This window comes from Rhipicephalus microplus, chromosome 7, assembly GCF_043290135.1.
Source record: "Rhipicephalus microplus isolate Deutch F79 chromosome 7, USDA_Rmic, whole genome shotgun sequence".
NCBI lineage: Eukaryota > Metazoa > Arthropoda > Arachnida > Ixodida > Ixodidae > Rhipicephalus > Rhipicephalus microplus.
Genome location: NC_134706.1, coordinates 30,925,235 through 30,946,974, shown reverse-complemented (window position 1 = coordinate 30,946,974; position 21,740 = coordinate 30,925,235). Strand labels below are relative to the sequence as shown.

The window sequence follows — 21,740 nt, the reverse complement described above, 5'->3', positions numbered from 1 at the left end:
ATGTGCCGGACACTTGGGCAGCTCGGGCACTGCTGCTCCGTGTGTTCATCGAGCGGCCATGCCTCGGGTATGCTGAAAGAGTACGCCGGCACCGTCTGTTCGTAAAGCACGCACTCGCGAAAGTGGACAAACAATATTGCGTTTGCAATACCTTCACAAAAGCTAGTGCGTCATGCTGCAGATTCTTAGCACCATAGAATTAATAATATTAACTCTATGCTTAGCACGGCCTACATTACAGGGACAGCAGTGGCGCTGCCATCGAAAGCGTCACCACTGAGCGCGTCTGCACGCAAACGGTGGGCTATCGCGTTGAGTATTGCAAGCTTGCTGTGATCTTTTTTGCCACTGCATGCCACTTGCAATATATACATCGTCGTATTTAATGTTACTTTTTATATAGTTTTTTCGTTCTAAATATCTCTTTCGGTGCATCGCCTAGAACCGCAGTGCTTAAATGAGCTTTAACATAAAGATGAGCACACGCCCATCTTTGCGGCCAGGAGCCATACAGCCCCTCAGCTAGCGTCATTTACTATCTGCTATGCACGCGAGATGAGAGGAGCCTGCACATTGACACGAATGGGGCTACTTTGTTTTTTTTTTTTCAGGGACTTTACCTTACTCCCTCCCCATGGCTACGTCAGTGACCTTGACCTATAGTACTGGTTGCTCACCCATTCAGCTCATTGCCAGGTTTACATGCGCAGAAAAACCCAGTGTTTTAATTTTTTTTTCTAACCTGGCGATGTTATGCAGCACGAGATCGTTTTATGAGCTTGCAGCTGGCATCAAGGTGAATGGATCCCAAAGCATGCTTACCTGGATACCACCCATCACGGAGCCATTCATGAGTGCCGTCCCCAGAAGGTCGGTGTCATGGTCCGGCAATTTCGGGATGAGTGACCCCCGCCGAGGCAGGCCCTCTGTCTTGGGGCTCCGGTGGGGCCCCGCCATGGCACCTCCCAACGAGCCGCTGTCGCCCACATTGAACAGTGGCGCAAGCAGGAACTGGTTACCATCCTCGGCACGACGATGCTGAGGTCCGGCCTTGTGGCCCAGCAGCCAGTAGGTGCGCAGCTCACCTTTGCCCTGCACCACACCGAGACAAAGTGCTTGGTGAAGCAAAAAAATAACAGGCACCCTTACGCATTCACGTGTAGCGAGATGCGAGACAATGAGAGGGCCGCCGACGCGGCTGTTCCGATTTCGTCCCTTTATCTCTGTAGCCAAAGCAGAGTGATGGATGCTGTAGCGGGCGAACCACCAGCAGCACGAGCTCGTTCTGTTCTGCTTTCCCCTCGACTTAGGCATGAGCTGCGCGAGAGGGGCTACGTGGTGGTGGGTAAGTGGTGATGATGACGAATGGCGATGATGATAATGCTACACAATTAAGACAACTCGAAGGCGAAAGGCATCTCTTTCTTCTCAGTTGATGTGTTAATCCTGCCCTGCCGGCCATCAAAAGCTTTCAAACACTTGTCCTGGTTTTGAACTGCCGCCACGATCGGCCCACTTTTTACAATGTGACAATGTAATGCGATGATGTCATGCGGTGACTTGATATCGTGACGAAGTACCAAATTTTGGTGATCTGCGATGTCATCGCGTGATGATGACATTTTCTAGGCTTGTGAGAAAATTTGAATGCTTCGAATATTCGAACGAATGGTTGAGTATTCGAATGTAAATGATCGAATATTTTCGAAGTATTCGCAATGAACGAATAGATGTATGCTAATCTGCATGTCAAAGCCTGCAATGATGGTTTCACTACAGTGTAGGAGTGATAAACTGTAAAAGCACCTATCAAGGGGAAATTCGCTTTGCCGCGAAGTCCCCCTTCAAGTTTAAAGGGAGCCCTGCAACACTTACTGAATATGGACAGAAAACGCTGCCGATCGGTAGTCGAGGCTACCGTGAACATGTGAGGCAAATATTGTAGCGCAGCATGCGGCCTATAATTCACAATATATTTTCAAAGCTAAAAATTGCTTTCTTCCCTCGGCAAATGACACTACAAGCTCAAAAATCCCTCGTCACAGCCAAGAAGGAATATACGGCCTCGTCACAACCACTGGCTGATTTGAGCATGGCACGATCGTTATCCATCGCTTGTCAGGAGTACATGTGCGGTCCGACTGAAAATTCGCGTATTTGAAGAAGAAAAAAAAGAGGTGCTCAAGGTCACGAGGTGCATGTGTCGTATTTTCTTTCACCATGCCGTCTCTCCCCGCTTAACTTCCAGCTATTTCGTCGGGACAAGAAGAGACCATGCAACTGCAGCGTGCGACAAACTTTTCGAACTCCGCTTGTACTGGCCTGATTGTAGAAACTTTGTGGCGGTAAATTTGTGAGGCAACAAGCATGTTTACTGGCTCAATGGCTACTTGAAAAAGTGTTGCAGGGCCCCATTAAAAGAACATCTTACCCTCAAATCAATTCTTTATTATATCAAACTTGTTGTGACAGCTTGTATGCTCCAAGTATAATAAATTTTAAGACATTAGGTATCTTATCACTTGCATCCATTCGAAACTACTACCCAAGGTTGTTTCGACTTCCTTTGAACCAAAAAAAAAAAAGGCATTTGCATAGAGCCCCTATTCCAATTCAAAAGAAATACTGTGCAGGTGAGTTATGTCATGATAAGTATTCCTTTTTTTTTGTATGTCATACATACCATTCGAATTCGATTGGAAATTATTTCATCAAAATCACTACTCACTTCGAATTCGCTTCAAACCTACAATTCACTATTCGCACAAGCCTAACATTTTTACATCCCTTGTGTGGGTGCCAACAACGTGGGATGCTGGGCCATTCTCCCGTTTGACGAGTTGTGCAAGGCTTTTGCCTTAATAAAGAAAAGAAAAATGCACAGTGTTTCCAGCAGCTACTGACTTGGGTTACTGTCGGCTACTATCATCACCATCATCATCATCAGCCTGACTACGTCCACTGCAGGACAAAGGCCTCTCCCATGTTCCGCCAGTTAACCTGGTCCTGTGCTTGCTGCTGCCAATTTATACCCGCAAACTTCTTAATCTCATCTGCCCACCTAACCTTCTGTCTCCCCCTAACCAGCTTGCCTTCTCTGGGAATCCAGTTAGTTACCCTTAATGACCAGCGGTTATCCTGTCTACGCGCTACATGCCCGGCCCATGTCCATTTCCTCTTCTTGATTTCAACTATGATATCCTTAGCCCCCGTTTGTTCCCTAATCCACTCTGCTCTCTTCTCGTCTCTTAAGGTTACACCTACCATTTTTCTTTCCATTGCTCACTGCGTCGTCCTTAATTAAAGCTGAACCATCTTTGTAAGTCTTCAGGTATCTGCTCCGTAGCTAAGTACCCGCAAGATACAGCTGTTATATACCTTCCTCTTGAGGCATAGTGGCAATCTACCTGCCATAATTTGAGAGTGCTTGCCAAATGTGCTCCACTCCATTCTCATTCTTATAGTTACTTTAATCTCGTGGTTCGGCTCCGCGGTTATTACCTGCCCTAAGTAGACAGTCTTTTACAACTTGAAGTGCACTATTACCTATCTCGAAGCGCTGCTCTTTTCCGAGGTTGTTGTACATTACTTTCGTTTTCTGCAGATAAATTTTAAGACCCACCTTTCTGCTCTCCTTGTCTAACTCCGTAATCATGAGTTGCAACTTGTCCCCTGAGTTACTCAGCAATGCAATGTCATTGGCGAAGCGCAGGTTACTAAGGTACTCTCCATTAACTGTTATCCCTAACTGTTCCCATTCTAGGTTTCTGAAAACCTTCCGTGAGCACGCGGTAAATAGCACTGGGAAATTGTGTCCCCCTGCCTTACACCCTTCTTGATTGGTATTCTGTTAATTTCTCTATGAAGCACTATGGTAGCAGTTGATCCCCTGTATATTTCTTCAAGGATGTTTATATATACTTCATCGACGTCCTGATTTCGCAGTGTCTGCATGACTGCCGATATTTTTACTAAATCAAACGCCTTCTCGTAATCAATGAAGGCTTTGTATAGTGGTTGGCTATATTCTAAGCATTTCTCTATTACCTGATTGATAGTATGAATGTGGTTGATTGTTGAGTAGCCTGTTCGAAATCCTGCTTGTTCCTTTGGTTGATTGAATTCTAATGTTTTCTTTACTCTGTTAGCAATTACTTTTGTAAATAGCTTGTATACTACAGAGAGCAAGCTGATCGGCCTGTAATTCTTCAAGTCCTTGTCATCTCCTTTCTTATGTATTAAGATGATGTTAGCATTCTTCCAAGACTCTGGTACTCTTCCCGTCAGGAGACACCTCGTAAACAGGGTGGCTAGTTTTTCTAACGCAATCTGTCCTCCATCTTTTAGCAGATCTGATGTTACGTGATCTGCACCAGCAGCTTTGCCTCTTTGCATGCTCTCCAAAGCTTTTCTGACTTCTCCTATCATTACTTGTGGGGTGTCATTTGGGTTACTGCTAGTTCTTATAGTATTAAGGTTGCGGTTGTCCCGGCTACTGTACAGACCTCTGTAAAGCTCCTCTGCTATTTTAACTATCCTATCCATATTGGTAGTTATTCTGCCTTCTTTATCCTTTAGTGCATACATCCGATTTTTGCCTATCCCAAGTTTCCTCTTCACTGCTTTGACGCTTCCTCCGTTTTTCAGAGCGTGTTCAATTCTCTCCATGTTATATCTTCTTACATTACATGCCTTACGCCGATTAATCAACTTCGAAAGCTCTGCCAGTTCTATTTTGTCTGTTGTACTTTAGACTTTCATGATTTGACGCTTCTTAATATGATTCTTTGTTTCCTGGGAAAGCTTGCCAGTGTCCTGTCTAACTACCCTGCCTCCATCTTCCACTGCACACTCCGTAATGACACTCGTCAGATTATCATTCATTGTATCTACGCTAAGGTTGGTTTCCTCACTAAGAGCCGAGTACCTGTTCTGAAGCGAGATTCTGAATTCCTGTACTTTCCCTCTCGGTGCTAGCTCATTGACTGGCTTCTTGTGTATCAGTTTCTGTCGTTCCTTTTTCAAGTCTAGGCAAATTCGAGACCACACCATTCTATGGTCACTGCATCGTACCTTGCCAAGCACTTCCACATCCTGCACGATTCCTGGGTGTGCACTGATTATAAAGTCTATTTCGTTCTTATTTTCGCCCTTAGGGCCCCTCTATGTCCACTTGCGGTTTCCTCATTTTCGGTAGAAGGCCAGTATTCAAAATCCGTAAATTATTGTGTTCTGCGAATTCTACTGACAGATCTCCTCTGGTGTTTCTAGTACCAATGCCATAATCTCCCACTGCCTAGTCTCCAGCTTGCTTCTTCCCTATGTCTGCATTGAATTCTCCCATCAGTATAGTATACTGTGTTTTTACCTTACTCATTGCAAATTCCATGTCTTTATAGAAGCTTTCAACTGAAGTGTCATCATGGCTGGATGTAGGCGCGTAAGCCTGTACCAACTTTATCTTGTATCTCATTCAGTTTAATTACGATACCTACTACCCTTTCATTATTGCTATAGCATTCCTCTATGTTGCCAGCTATGTTTCTGTGAATTAGGAACCCCACTCCCAGTTCTCTTCTGTCAGCCAAGACCCGATAGCAAAGGACGTGCCCATTCTGTAGCACTGTATATGCCTCATCTGTCCTCCTAACCTCACTGAGCCCTATTATATCCCACTTAACACCCTCTAGCTCCTCGAATAGTACAGCTAGACTTCCCTCACTAGATAAGGTTCCAGCGTTAAACGTTGGCTACTATAGAGGGTTGCATTGCTATAAATTCAGGAGCCCTCGACCTTTCTGGGAAAATGGGGGGCCAGCAAAGGTGTGTGCAGGGTTCTCCGTTAAAGAAAAGAAGAGGGGAGCTAATTTTACTGCATCCTTTCCTTCCCTCATTGCTTCAAATCCAAAGCAAAACAAGTTACACAATGGGTGCAATGATGAAAATAAAGCTTTGAATTAAACATCAGGTGTCCTCGATTCCCATTATAATAAAATAAACACGGATACCCTTTATCCCGCGCAATAAAAAATGACGCGAAAGGTCAGACTGAGTGAAGTTGTAAAGTAAAATTACCCTCCCCCCCCCCCTCCTTCAGGTGACTAGGCACTGCTCTGCAACCCAACTGTACCAAAAGGAGGCAGCTTGTATTACCACAGCAGCTACTTTGTTAATTAACCCCTTTGCTAGCACTTTGTTGAGATAGCCCGGTCCAAATTAATTTATTAAATAGAATAGCTCTTTATATATATATATATATATATATATATATATATATATATATATATATATATATATATATATAATAAGGGAAAGAAGTGTATACCTAAGGGCTCGTTTTTCCGTGTTTTAACACAATATTAATGAGATCTAACAGACAGTAATGCCAAGGAATTCCTTGGGATTACTTGGCATTACTGTCTGTTAGATCTCATATATATATATATATTCAAGAGAAACAATAAACTTTTTAAAAAGTGATGGATAGCTTCAGAAACTGATCTTGTACAGTAAAGATCTTGTTAATTTGACCCCCGTTAATTTGGAATTTCAGTTAATTCGGCCACGGCGTCTGGTCCTGTCCAATATGTACATTGTTCTATGGCTGAAAACTCTCAATATTTCAGACAAATTCGGCCGCACATCAGTTAATTGAAACGCCCGACCGTGGCCGAGTCACGACGGGGAAGCAGCAGCGGATTCTGTCGGCCAAATCGACGGAGCACCTAAGCAACTTTGGGATCGAACTGCGGCCACTGAGATTGAAAACTTTGTCCATGAATAGTACATCTCAGAGGCACCAAAAAAAAACACACACACACACACATGGTGGTTTAAACAACCAAAATGGAAGATGTGCATCACTACTGTCATCAGCAATAGGCAACCCATGGACTTGCCTTTTCTTTTTTTTTTGCGCGTCGAACACGTTTGCGAGACTGAGTTGAATTGCTCGCCCCGCCACGATGGTCTAGAGGCTAAGGTACTCGGCTGCTGAGCCGCAGGTCGCGGGATCGAATCCCGGCTGCGGTGGCTGCATTTTCGATGGAAGCAAAAATGCTGTAGGCCTGTGTGTTCAGATTTGGGTGCACGTTAAAGAACCCCAGGTGGTCAAAATTTCCGGAGCCCTCCACTACGGCGTCTCTCATAATCATACGGTGGTTTTGTAACAATAAACTCCACATATCAATCATCAATGAGTTGAATCGCTCATCTCTAGTGTGCTTTAAATTATTTATCTGTATGTGATCAGTGCCATCTGCAGTCTTACTTACTGCAGTTTTACTGTTTTTAGAAAAGTTTGCCGGTTTTTATTTCATTTTTATCACCGTGCATTTTTGTGTGTGTGTGTTTCTGTTGTCTCCTTCGTGTGAGCGCGTGACCACCGCTCGAGCGATGCCGGGATGGCTTTCCCTCCATCTCTTGCGGCCCCAACCGTACCAACTCCTGCAGCGAAGAGGGCGAAGTACGAAGCGAGAGATTAGGCTGCAAAGGTGAAAATATTGAAGGCGTTGCAAGTGGGAGCATTTCCAAAAAAAGTGATAGAAAAGTTCAATGTGAAGAAAAGCACGCTGAGCACGTACGTGAAGAACGAAGAACAGATTATGCAAGCGTATCACGGGGACATGTTTGGCGACCAAAAGAAGAGGCTTTAAACGGCAGCACACCCCAAGCTACAAGAAGCGCTGTTCTGCTGGATTGCTATTTCACGCAATGCGCGATTGCCCTTGAGCCACCCCCTTTTGCGCACAAGCAGAGAAGTTTGCAGAGACCATGAACATTGACTCCTTCAATGCCTCAGAAGGCTGGTCTGACTGGTTCAAGAAGCGACATGGGCTGGTGCTCCGCAACATGTGTGGTGAAAGAGGTGCGGTTGACGAAAGTGTTCAGCAGGACTGGTGGTCTTGACTATCTGCGTGCCTTTCTTCATACGAGCCGTGCAACATTTTTAACACTGATGAGACAGTGCTGTTCTATAAGGTTCTGCCTGACAAGACAATCATGTTCAAGGGGGACCCATGCATCGGTGGAAAACAAAGTAAGGAGCGCGTCACAGTTCTTCTGGCTGCTAACATGACCGGCACAAAGCGGCTGCCGCTGCTGGTGATCGGGAAGGCTGCGAAGCCAAGATGTTTCAAGAATATTAAGCAGCTTCCTCTCGACTACCGGTTCAACAGAAAGGCTTGGATGACTGCCGAACTTGCGAAAAGTGAATAGTGATTCTCTTTCCGCGAGTCATCCAAGCCTGGCTGCAAGCTCGACCGCCGCTTTGCGGCCATGGCTTGAAAGGTGTTGTTCGTGCTAGACAACTGTAGTACGCCCACGAAGGTGTCCGGGCTCGAGAACAGTGAAGTGCTATTCCTGCCTCTGAACACAACGGCTTCCCTGCAGCCTATGGACCAGGGAATTGTAGAGTTCGTGAAAAGCTGCTATCAACGGCAGGTACTCAAGCAGATGTTGCTTTGCATGGATGTCAGGCACGCAGTACGAAATAACCCTGCTAAGCGCAGTCCACATGCTGACATACGTGTAGAACAACACACCGCCTGCAGTAGTCGCAAACTGCTTTAGGCATAGAGGCTTTGTTCATGACGCTGCTGATCCGGGTGTGGTGGCCGATGAGGAAACCAGCGAAAAGCAGACGGCTGCTATGTGAGCATCATGCCAGCTGGATTGCCCCTTGGCGATTGCTTTGCAATTGACAGCGATGTTGCCGTGGCCGGCACAGTCACCGACAGCGATATCGTCGCCGAAGTCTTGGACGGCACAGGGGAATCGGCTTACGAGGGCGTAAGTGATGCTGCCGAGCATCCGCGCCGCACAATGACCGAGGCTGCGCATGCGTTGGTCGTTTTGGAGGACATATGTATGCTTTCCTCGGATAGTGCGCACAAACTAAGCCACCTGCAGGAACTTTGCGAAATTGTGACTTCGTCACACATTGCGTCTGTAAAGCAAACCGCGATCACAGATTTTTTGAAGAAATAAAAGTCTTTTTGTCTTTCAAGCATTTTTCAAACATTTTTCAAGTGTTTTGTTCATATTCGCGCTGATTCGTACCCTCGGTTATTTCGGACATTCTCTCCGGTCCCGTGATGTCCGAATTAATGGGGTTGTACTGTACAATGAGCACAGATGGCACGACAAGGTAATAGCATTACTCACTTACCTTCATTTTAACAAGGCCCCGGTCAGCGATGTCATATCCACCAATTTTCACAAGCAGGTCTCTGCACTGGCTGCTGATGTGGATTTTTAGAGCTGTGGAAAAAAAAGTAAAGAACCCGTTTCTCACAATACAGAAATTGCTTCACTGGTGGCCTGCGGTGTCAAATAAAAAAAGTTTTGCGACATTGCTAAAAAGTACTCGCATTATTTTCTTGCCTATTGAAATTACAGTCGACGACCGATTTTTCGGACCCTCAAGGGATCGCGAAAATGTACGAAAAATAGGGCAGTCCGAAAAAGCAAATGTGCCCCAAAAATGCTCATTTTATTGGTTACTATTGAGATGGAGGGCGGAAAAAGTGATCGATCCTCTTCTGGACCATGCTTCCCTTCCATGCGAGCACGTCCGCCCGCATTTCGGCTAGAGTTTCCGTGTCGCTGTACGCTGACGAAAGGGTTGCGATCGCTTGCATCAGCTCGGCTTGCGTCGGCTGTGCTGTTGCAGGTAAATCGTCGTCGTCATCGTCACTCTCGGACTCCGCAAGCACTTGCCGTATGATTTTATCACCCGTGAGGCCAGCGCACAGTTCCAAACCATTGTCCACACACACAAACACGAAAAACGAGACGTCTGATGGAATATCGACGCTTGCAGTGTGAAGGTCCTCGATAAGCTGCTAAGCTTCCCAACACGTGGGCGACGATGCTGTCCTCATCCAAGGCGGCCGACTCGCCGTTCAACACAAATCCCGCTTGGCGGAAACAGTTGCGCAGCGTTGTCGATGCCATCGACTTCCACGCATCGGCGAGCATGCTAAGTGCCCCAAGCAAATCGACCGAGTACGCTTTTCCACTGTCGAGGCACACCACCACACGCGAAAGCAAGCGTGATCGATAGTTCACTTTGAGAGTGCGTATGACACCCTGGTCCATCGGTTGTAGGACACTTGTCGTGTTCGGTGGCAAGAACTCGACGCGCACAGCCTTCAAATTGGTAATGTGCCTGTGTGCAGCGCAGTTGTCGACAAACAACAAAATTTTGTGGCCTTCTAAATCAAATTTGCGGTCCTGTCTTCTCACATAGCTTTCAAAAAGCTGCTGAGTTACCCAGGCCTTTTTGTTAACCTCGTACAAAACAGGCAGGGACTTTACTCCTTTGAAGCACCTCGAAGCTTTCGACTTGCCGATGACGAGCATCGGCAGTTTTTCTGTGCCCAACATGTTGCTACCGATCAGTACAGTAACTCGCTCCTTACTGCGTTTTCCACTATGGCAAGGGTCGCCAGCAAAGGCAAGTGTCTTTTCTGGCATCAGCTTGAAAAAAAGCCTGGTCTCGTCACAGTTGAAAGTATCATCTGGCGAGTACTCTTGTAAAAGGGACTGCAGCTTTTCAGAGCGGTAATTCGCAACGACGCTGAGGTCAACAGCTGCATTTTCGCCGCACAGTTTTTTAAATCTGAGATCAAAGCACTTCTTGAAGTCTCTTAGCCAGCCGTCACTGAACTTAAATCCTTCGATGTTCATTTGAAGCGCCATCGTCTCAGCTTTCTGTTTGAGGGGGCTCCCGGAGACGGGAACCTTGCTGGCCACTGTCGACTTCAGTCAAACGAGAAGGGCCTCCTCGAGCCTAGGTAGATGCCTTGGCTGACATTCTTCTGACAACATCCAGTAGACTTTTCTGCCGCCTCCAAAATCTTCTGCTTATTTTTGATGTAGTCCGAAATAGTCTGTTTAGAAATATGGAACTCTTTCGCAACGTCTGCCCGCGATCGGCCACTGTCAACGAGCTTGATGATGGCACATTTTTTCGCCATCAACATGGTGACATACTTTCCACGCTTCATCGGAGCTCTCGAGGCTGACGACATTGGCGATCCCTTATCCATTCTGAATCAGCGCTTGTAGCTAGGCAACACACATGGCACACGCACAGGCGAACAGTCAGTCGATTCGGTCCTGTCCATCCAACGGTTACAGCAGAGAAGAAAGAAATATTGTTCGGCAGCGACGCTGATGCAGAAATAGCCTCGATCCAGCAGTTCGAGGTAGCCACCCTAGCGGAGGCTGGCAGACGCCGCGCACACGGCCAGCACCGGTTCGAGGCTACTGGATGAAAAAGTAAACAAGCAAGATCGCGGCGGCGCGAAAAATGATGCCGGTCGGCTCGACTGATGCTTGGAAAGTCCGAAATATCGAACAGCCCGTCCTTACGTGTCCGAAATTTCAAGCTGCAAAATACATTGAATTTATAGGGTATGTCCTGGTGCCAAGTAAATGTCCGAATTATCGAGCATGTCCGAAAAATTAGGCGTCCTAAATATTGGTCGTCGACTGTAATAGAACTTTGGGCACGATACAAAAACAGGACTTTTTACAAGCATTTTTTTTTTTTTCGTGAGACACCTCATGTGGTTAATATGAGTTAAAACATCAGTGTGCAATGAAAGCTCCAGTATGTCTCACGATTGGTTTCCAGATTTGAGTCATTGGAGAAATCGGTATCTATATCTTTTTCGAAAGCTGATGTCAAATACTCTTCAGAAATGAGCATACTTTCGAATTGCAACATTAGATGACATTTTATTGAAACCACCTCAAGGTTCAACTGTTCCTCAATTCTACAATTCCTACAATGGGTGCTCACTGGTACCACCGTCACATTCTCATCGTCTTCAGTTCTGACACCAAGTCATTGGAGGAAGATGCTGTTATCAATTTACCGTAAGCCAACATAATGGGGCACTACACAATGTTCCGGTTTAATTTCTGTACGCGTCACCTTGTCCAGTCCTCCCCGCAACGCTTTGTTCCTCAAAACAAACATGATACAAAATGAAATTAGACAACCTAACGAAACCAACAGACACTGGCTAACACTCACAGGTTTACATAGAGAGAAATACCTAATAAAGTGGATTGGAGGGCTATTGCCACAGCAGCTAAATCTACCTTTTTGTATGTTGCCATGAGGCATGTACACTTCCCTAATAGAAAAGTCGTGAAATGCCCTTTAATCTTCAAGGATTCCGCTCTAGCAAACACCGGCTCGCCCGGCCCCTGCCGAAATGGTAGAGGGCAGTGCTGAAAAAGGAAAGAGGTGGATTGACATAGCATAGGAGGTTTGGCCCCTACCCATTGCGAGCTGTAACCTTTTCATCAACCTCAATTTCTTTACAATAGATCATAATTACGACCGAAAAGTGAGACAAACAATACCAATCATGCACCCTACGCTTTCCTTGGTTTCATATGTTCATTTCTTCAGGCTATGTCTCAATAAAAAAAAAATGAGCTTTTGAATTCTTTCATTCATTCGAAATTAAGTCAGTGGTTTGCGTACCTTCGCCATTAGATTCCATGCGCGACGCGGTGTTGACCGTGTCGCCAAAGAGGCAGTACCGTGGCATGGTGAGTCCCACCACACCAGCGACCACAGGTCCCGAGTGGATGCCTATGCGGAGCTTCAGCGTCGCTCCAGGCCTGTGCCGAATCGTGAAGTGGCGCACGGCGTCCAGGATCTCGAGCGCCATGGAGGCCACCTCGCGGGCGTGCGCATCACCGTTGCGCTCGGGCAGCCCGCTGACCACCATGTACGCATCGCCGATGGTCTCCACCTTGTACACGTCATAGTGCCGGATGATCGAGTCGAAGCACGTGTACAGCTCGTTCAGGAAGTTTACCACCTGCGGAAGGTTAAATGGGCAAGCGATTTCAGTGTAGTTTTGATTGTATACAAAACACTTGAGAGGGACCCGTAGACAACAGATGCAGACTGCAGGCTGTGATGCAGCACAATAATGGCCGCCCTTTTTAGCACGCGACTGTTGTGAATACCATACCGTAGTCTAAACTGAGGTTCTCAAGCTCAAGCTCATCTCCGCTGGTGGGCTGCCATCACAAAATTTACTCTCCCCAAGGTACGGCACAGTCAATATTGAAAGTGGGGTTGAAAGATTGAACAAAATGTCAGCTAGCGATGCCCTATTTATAAGAAGGTCTTTTTTTAAACCCCATATTTAGGAATTGCTGAAGTAGATTTGATGCCAGTGTTTGAGAAGGATGTTGATAGTAATCACTAGAATGACCAAAATATGGACACTAATTTTGAATTAAAGTTTTTGTTTCATAGTAAATGTTATCACACATGGTGACCGCACAGGGCGCCTCGCGAAAAAGATGCCTTATACGACTCGTATTGGCGTAGCTCATGAACGCACCCATTAGGAAAACTAGACACATTTAGATCCCAGGTGAAACTTTGCTGCTGGTTCCGTACTGGGAGTTGCTGGTTTATGATGGAATCAGCAGTTAGACTGCTGGTTGTACTGGTTCCAGCAGGGTGCCTACTGTTTCTTTATTGGGACCAGCACGCTGCCTACTAGCTTGCTGATGGTCCCAGCAAGCTACCTGCTGGTTTTACTGGTTCCAGCAGTGTGCCCATTGGTTTTCTGATGGTTCCAGCAGGGTGCCTACTGGCTCTTTACTGGGACCAGTACACTGCCTACTGACCTGCTGGTGGCCCCAGCAAGCTGCCTGCTGGCTGTACTGGTACCAGCTACTCCTCAGTAGCATTAGTCTCGTATCTATTATTGGCATTTTGTTTTCAAACTAATACTAAACAGTTAGCTACTTAATAATAAAAACACTGCACAATAATAAGTTTTATTATTTATTTACAGTTAAAAGCATAAGAAATAGCAGTCTTATATAACGTATAAATTATTATGACGTCTTAGCGTCGTAGTTTAGTACAACCCATGTTGTACTCTTGTCGTCACTTGTCTGTCTTTGCATTTGTATGTTCGGTGTGTTAGTTGCAAGTTTCCTCTGGAATCTGTGTGACAAGAGCGTGTAATAGTTTTTTTTTTTGGGTCAGTTATATCTGTGGAAAGTGTAACAAGTGAATATCAGCCTATACATAGTGTTCATGTGATGTCACTTCCGTCGTTGTCGCCCTCTCCCGCCATGCCCGGGTACCTCCCTGGGCACCTACGGTAGTTTGCGTGCTGCAGTGCGGTTTGTTGGGGGCTCATCTGTTGCTATGTACGATGTTGAAAGGGCAGCATTGTGGTTTTTTGTAAGTCGTACTTTAACGAGCTCATCAGATCACGAAGGCCTCGTTGGTTCACTCGATACAAGACCAGAAAATCAAGATGTGCGACATGTATACCAGCCACCGCGTACACCGGCTGCCCGCCACGGCCTACGAGGGCCCATTATCTCGCTTTCACCATAAATTGCGTGGCCCAAGAACAAGTGAAAGCTAAAAGTCTCTCGAGCCGCAATTTTAAGAGTGGATGAGCGAAGCCCAGCAGCTCCCATCGAAAACGAGTCGTGCAGAGCTAGTCAAGTTTACAAGAGATATAATAAAATTATATATCTGTGGCCCACGCCATCAAAGTAGCAGCACCTCCCCCATGTGTTTTAAACAGTGCTGATGTTGAGCCTCTGATTGAAATTTGTGGAAACAGCCGAGGAAAATATTATGCGAGGCAGATAGAGACTTCGCGTGGTGCGTGCCGCGGTAATGCCGGTCATCACTTTTTTTTTCACATATGTTTTGACACCTTTTTCACCTGTATTTTACTTTTTTTTTGTACGCTAATGTACAGTGGAGTCCCTGAAAATGATGGAGACCGTGTTAGGGAAATAATTGACCAATTTTTCAAAATCCTAAACTAATATTGTTTTGCATCCATTTTGACACTGTTTCAATGCAATACCCGAATTTCCGCGATCGCCATCACAATTTTAACCACCTCCCTGACACGCTGATTGTGCACGCAGTGGTCGCGGACAAGTTTGTATGTACAGTATCTTGGTAAGCTATCTCTGTTTGCAGCTAAGTGCTTTTGAAGTTACACCTCAAGACGCAAACATCACCAAGTTCCTTCAAGTAGTTTTTTTTGTTGTTGTTAATCCGTGCCAGCCAAACCCGGCGGTAATTTTCAGAAAATCGCAATGTGCGTTCTCAATTTTAGGTAATAACTTTCGAAGAAACACCCCGAAGCTCCGCTCCCTCTTCGCAGACTACTAAATCAACTTGCCTCAGTAGCATCCCTCAAACTTGCATTGCGAGGCAAAGCTAAACGGGCGCAAGCACGAGGAGACAACACGGCAGTGGTAGGCGACGGAGTCGGTAGGTACCCGGGCATGTCGGTGGCACGTTTCGGAAGTGACAAGGGGCACTGCGTGACGCACGTGCGCACTATGTATTTGAGCTGTTTTTGGTGCTATGCTATGCGGTGTCTTGATTTCGTGAGTGCAGATCGAGGCCCACCTTGTATCTCAGCGATCGATCTTTCATGCAGGTAAGTTGCATATTTATTTCAAATATAAGTAAACCGTGCATATACCGAATGCTTCTGTGCTTTATTAAGCTCACTGTCGTTGTAAATTGGTGTTTGTGATGTTAACGAATTCGCATATGCAAGCCGGTTGCTGCAAGTAAGCCATGATCCTTTGTCTCCGTGTAACAAAGTATTAACACACTGCTAAATTCTAGTTTGCTGAGTGAACTAATGGGGCTGTATAGATGTAAAAGTTATTCGCTTAATATGTACGTCATCGTGCGCACTGCTTCCCGCGAATGGATGTTAAGTAGCATTTTTAAAGATTGATATCTGCTGTTACGATCTGCATTGACAGCAAAATATTTTATTTTGTTATAGATTGCCTGCATTACTTGGCTGCCCTTGACAATACAGACATCTGTGGTGTGGATCAAGGTCCCCTGTGGATTTTCCTTCGGAACAATTTAAGCGGGAGCCGAAGCTAGCAGATTACTTTTTTCAAGTGTAAATACTAGATTTTTAATAAAACGTAATAGATCAACGCTTGTGTATTATGGGTGTATTTAACGGACTTTTGAAAAGCAGCCCCTTTAGAACTACATGCTATTGAGGGGAACAAACTTAATCTGCTCATTGGTACCACTGTAACTACTAACTCATATTACTGAGTATTACGAAAATGGAATGCGACGATTGTTCAGCTGTGAAGGGACTAACTTCCAGTTAGAAACAGGCCGTATTTCAGCTGGTTCGAGCTGCTTGCTCGAACCACTAGCGTGCAGCCATATGACGCCCTCTGCGCTGCGGTGCTCGCCTGCTACAGCCTAAAAGCTTGCAGCTGACAATATGCAGCTGCAAGCTGCATATTGTCACGTTCTGATGCATTTTCAGAAGCTGAAAATGCGTCAACGAAGTCTAGAACACGTGTTGGCACCACCAGAAACTGCCGCTATACCGCAGCTGTTTAGCAAGCATGGGCGCCGCCATTGCTCGATAGCGATGGCAATGAGACTTCCCTGCTTTTGCCACTGGCTTGCTTTTGAGCCGCAGATGATCTGAAGCTGAAGCTCAGTCGCTCAAATCGTAGTTTCCTTCACGCAGCTGCTGGGTGCAATTTCGGAACGTCTTTTTCGATTCCAATGCTTATGTTATTCGCGCTTGTTCAGTGTGGTAACTAATCAGAGCGGCTGTTCTTCCGCATTATCAACAAAATCAGCGAGCCGCGAGTGATCGATGATAAGAATAGCATAGAATTCGGCAAGTTACTCTTCCACGATACCCTGCCTCCATCTCGGCGTTGTCGGATGCGCTTTGATGGCGGACAGTTGCTGGTGTTAAAGTGTCAATGCAGTCATTTGGTACAATCACGAAAGTGCTTGTAGGCATTGTTTCAGCATGCTTTTCACCATGGTCTCGCTATGCATGACTGGGAATCGCGTCGTGAAACTGCTGGGAAAAAGGGGAAGCAGCAGACACTTCTTTTTTATTTTTAGAATAAACATTCATTCGTTGTGCTAGCACAACGAAGGATCACCTATATTTTTTTCGATTTCATCGCAACGAAATTTTTGCTTTTCGAAATATTTTCCGCGCCACGTGAGCTTCGTTGTAGCGGGGTTCGACTGTATCCATGTTTGTTATGTTGAGGTTTGAGTGTAGTATATCAATACCTCATCGGCCTGGTAAACAGGTTGCCTAGCAGGTGCGATGAAACCGTACAAAGTATTTTCTGTGCCTTTGCTGTCCAACCTGTGGCTTTCAATGATGGGACTTGCCTGCTTAGACGACGCATCAGACAAAAGCGAAGATTATGGGTCTTCAGCTAAAGGGTTTCAGTGCCCGCAATGTCACTAAAGTGCTAATGCACTAACCGAAGACTGCCAGACTAGACGAACACATAGGACTTTGCAAGGGGGTAAACTGTGGCTGCACGCCTAATTCCTCTCATAATTTTTTTTCCTCTCATCTTCTTGTCTATGCTAAAGGGGCCCTGCAACACTTTTCCAGGTAAACATCAAATGGCTTCATTAAAAGAACCTACTGTCTCATAAACCAACTGCCACAAAAATTTTTAAAATGCATAGAGTATGAACGAAATTAGAGAGATTTGTCACAAACTTTGAGCACTTTCTCTTCGCTTTAGTACTGGCAAGCGCACTGTAAGATAAACAGGAGGGGAGGATAAAAGGGGCATGAAGTCTATTTGTCAGCACACCCCATGACCTCACATACTTTTTTTTTCTTCGAACACACCGCACACTTTCAGCATGATTGCAAGCGCGCAGGCACATTTCCGCATCTTGCGTTAGCTATACAGCTCATGCTTAAGTTGGCTAATTGCTTTGGACTTTGGGCCAATGATAGTCTTCTGGGCTTATGACGTTATTTGTCGAAAGAAGTGGGAATGATTTCTAGCTGAGTTTAAGAGTAATTTGCACTGCGATACAACGCTTGGCTCCCGTGTTCTCAGGAGCGTTGAATACTGATTGGCAGCGTTTTCTGACCATGCTCAAAAATTGTTGCAAGACCTCTTTAAGGTAACGAAGGAGTCTTGCATCTGTGGCTAGGCTGGTGCACGACTACGGCTAATTAAGCGACCACTTGCTCTTTGTCTCCACCTACCAAAATAAACCTAGTCAAAGACGAGGTGCGAACCGTCAGTGGTGGGCCTACCTCCAGTGGTGTGCTGGTGGCCGACATCTCGGTGAAACCGACGATGTCGCTGAAGTAGATGGTGACGGCGTCGAAGGACTCGGGCACCACCATCTGACCTCGCATCAGTTGAAGCGCTACGGTCCTGCGAGAACGAACATTCATTCACGCCACATCGCAAAGACTGCACTGAAGAAAAAAAATTGCCGACTGTTACCGTATTTACTCGATTCTACCGCGCCCTCGATTGTAACGCGCACCCGATTTCCACCACGAAAAAAAAAAAAAACGTAAGACATCGATTGCAACGCGCACCCATTTTTCTCGCTGGCCCGCACGATCACACCACTCGAAAAAACGACTCCTTTCGGGAGCGTCTTGCGTTTATATATGAGGTACGGGCGAAGCTTGTGCCCATCTGACGTGTAACAGAGCATTGCCGTCACTGTTGTTTTACCGTGGACCGATGTCAGCACGCGAACTTGCTTCGCCTCCTTCTTCTCGACGGTTGTGGTGCCAGGCATGTCGAAGTAAAGAGGCGTCTGATTGGCATTCCCGATTTGCCCAAGCAGGTAGCCGTTGTTGCGCCGCAAGTTTAGGACGAACCTCTGAAAACTGTGAAGCTTTTCATCGTACTCCTCCGCAAAAGTTCTCGCATATGCATGTTCCCCTTCGGAAGGGAAAGCCTTTCCTCTTCATAAAGTTAGTTAGCCAGCACCTGCTCGCTTTAAACTGGCTCCACATTAGACTTTTTTCTAAGACTAATTGCATAGCCCGCACTTGGAGCAGTTCTGTCGTCATGGGCCGCTGTGCCGCTCGCTCCTCAAGCACATACTCGCGGAGCAGCTCTTCAATTTGCGGAAACCGACCCTGCTGTGGTTCACTGAAGCCTTTGCGTGAAGCTTTGCTGTCGACAATCTTCTGCTTTTGTTTCCGCCGGTCCCGCACGCACGTTTCGAGAAGGACCGCGATGCGGCCCGATTTCCGTCCGTTTCTGCACACGCGATGACTTTTCTTTTAAAAGCGGCATCGTGGTGCACTCGAGTTTTTGGAGTCGGCCCTTCCACGTCGTCGATGCTAATGCACTACTAGATGACGAACTCCTCAGCACACGTACGAAGTGTCGCACATGGTAAACACATAGGCAGAAATAGCCGACGCACCATGCCACGGAGGAAGCCTCCGTGCACCATGCCGACGCACGTAGGGGGCGGCCATCTTGGATTTGCGATGGCAATAGATTGACCGTAATTTTTTTGTTCGTACTCGATTCTAACGCGCATGCGATTTATGAACTCGCTTAACCGGAAAAAAGGTGCGCGTTAGATTCGAGTAATTACGGTATTAATCGTAGCACACTGCATAATGCTCGCTCCAATTTTTTTACCAGTGCATATACAGTCAACACAGATACTATGTCAAATCTGAAGGGGATGGCGAGAGTGTTCTATGTATAGAGAATGCGATATTCAAAATATTTTATATGCCAAAAATATATTCAAGAGCGTACTACAACGGTTCAATAGACACAATTATTTGTTTCATGTGGATTCAATACATGCGGACTCAACTGCATAACTAATGACATTGGGGCAGATGCCCTAAGCGCACAAAACTTGGCAAGTGAGCTGTTGTGGTCGAAGGAAGAAAGCGCTGAACAACCTTGGTGATTTCTACAAGTTTCTTCTGTTTAGCAACTGCATGTTACACCTCATTTCTTCATTTTTTTTTTCTGTAAACCCCTATCTCATTAGAGTGTAGCGAGGCCTGGCCTTAACAGAAATGAAACAAAAAAATAACGTAACTTAATGATGTACAAAATGGCTTATACAGCTTTTTGCAAGAAAGACTAAAAAAACAAAAAAAACATCAGGCTTGTGCGAAACACGCAGCACAGTAATAGCGCGAAACCTGGAGCACCGGCCTTTCTAGAGCCTGTTCTAGACTCTCCTGGGGAGACTACTACAAGTACTGTTGCAACATACCAACTACACCATAATCATCATAATTTCGCTAAGTAGGAAAGTACGCTCTCTGCCATCATTCATCATATTGCAGAGAAGCAGGGGTACCATGGCTATGCGACACCAAGGAATCACGCGCATGCCATCGCTGTCAAAGTGAGAAACGAGCACGTACTTGGGCAGCATGCGGTGTAGGAGGGCCTCGGTCTTCTTTTTCTCCTCTTCAAGCAGGCATGTTCGCTCAGTCACCAGTTCCTCCAAGTTGTTGGCATACTTTTCCATCAGGCCCATCAGGTTGTCCATGATGTTGGGCTTCCTGCACGGTGTGCTCACAGTAAGAAGTTGTGAAGACACGTGTGCAAGGTTGCTCCCATGCCTACAGAGGTCATCTTTTGCTTTCAGTGTAGTCACGCAAGCTGACGTCCCCGAGAGCAGTGACACAAGCAGTATGCGAGTAAAACTGAATTGTCATCGTCGATCTCAGCTTATATTATGTGGACTGCCAGACAAAAACCTCTTCCAATGACCTCCTCCTATCTTACACAAGCTGATTCACTTTTATCCCTGCGACCTTTTTCATTTCGCCACTCCATCTAACCTGCTGCCGTCCTTCGCTTCTCCATTCCTTTGATCAACTCCATTGCTCTGGCCATCCGTTTTCTGTACTATGCATTACATGCTTGGTCAGGCTTAATTGTTTTGCTTATCTACTATCAACGAGAATATCAGCCACACTCTTTTATTCTCCAACCAATTCTAAGGATAATGAGGCACTGCAGAGCTGCACAGGAGACAGGAAATATCTAAAGAAATGCAGAACAAACGTGTACATTGCACTACTTTGTTCCCGTTTTGTTTTGCATTTCTTCTGGTTTTTCGTCTGTCCTGTGTCTTTGCAGCACACGTCTTCGTGTGTCGCTCCTTGGCTACGCCACTGCTCGGTAGAAAGTTCAAGGTAACAAGCAGAACTGGCTCATTAGTCTGTTTTCTGCCAGTTTTTTTCTTCCTAGCTTTACAACATCAGCGATGGTTTGAACTGGTTTCACTGCCCGTGGAAGTGGACGACAGGGACGGGCAAGAGAGAGAGAAGGCAGACACTCAACGACACAGACACTCACATCCCCTGACGCATCTTTTTGAGCCGCTCCTGAACCTGGCCGAGCTCGGGCCTGGCGTCAGGCTTCTCGGCCCAACAGTCGCCAATGACGCTCAGCACGTAGTCCTGGCACTGCAGATCGGACACCGGTGGCCGGAACGGTGGGTCGCCGCCAGCCTTCACATTCTCAATGATCGCTGCAGCGTGGCACGAAGGTGAGCATTGTAAACGCGCTCATTAAATGATTGCCTAATGCTAGGCATGTGCAGAGATTCGAGCCCTTTGAATATTCGAACAGATGTTACAGTGCTCGAATATTCAAACAAATATCATGGTATTCAAATATGCTCCGACCCAAATTAAAATCATATGAAATTTCGAAGCATTTGAAAAGAACAAATAGGCATATTTTGTGCTGCATATAACCTACCTGCAAATGTGGTTTTGCTAGCATATGAATGCTATGCTGTAAAAAAAACCCCTATCTAAAATAAATTCCCACTGTCGCAAAGCCGCACTTCAAGAATAAATAAAAATATTACCATCCCAATGATTATTTTTGCCTTA

The 21,740-nt window shown here is 45.9% G+C and overlaps 1 protein-coding gene across 1 annotated transcript in view; it reads right to left on the bottom strand.

Annotated features, from left to right (window-relative positions):
- LOC119179303 (receptor-type guanylate cyclase Gyc76C) overlaps nt 1–21,740 on the bottom strand; it is a 410,240-nt gene that overhangs the window by 10,118 nt on the left and 378,382 nt on the right. Inside the window, exons 18-23 of the mRNA XM_075868918.1 lie at nt 21,196–21,370; nt 20,253–20,393; nt 18,135–18,258; nt 12,509–12,851; nt 9,170–9,261; nt 823–1,092 (exon numbers count right to left, since the gene is read on the bottom strand). Of these exons, the coding sequence (XP_075725033.1) occupies nt 823–1,092; nt 9,170–9,261; nt 12,509–12,851; nt 18,135–18,258; nt 20,253–20,393; nt 21,196–21,370 (1,145 nt within the window). The remainder of the gene's footprint in view (nt 1–822; nt 1,093–9,169; nt 9,262–12,508; nt 12,852–18,134; nt 18,259–20,252; nt 20,394–21,195; nt 21,371–21,740) is intronic.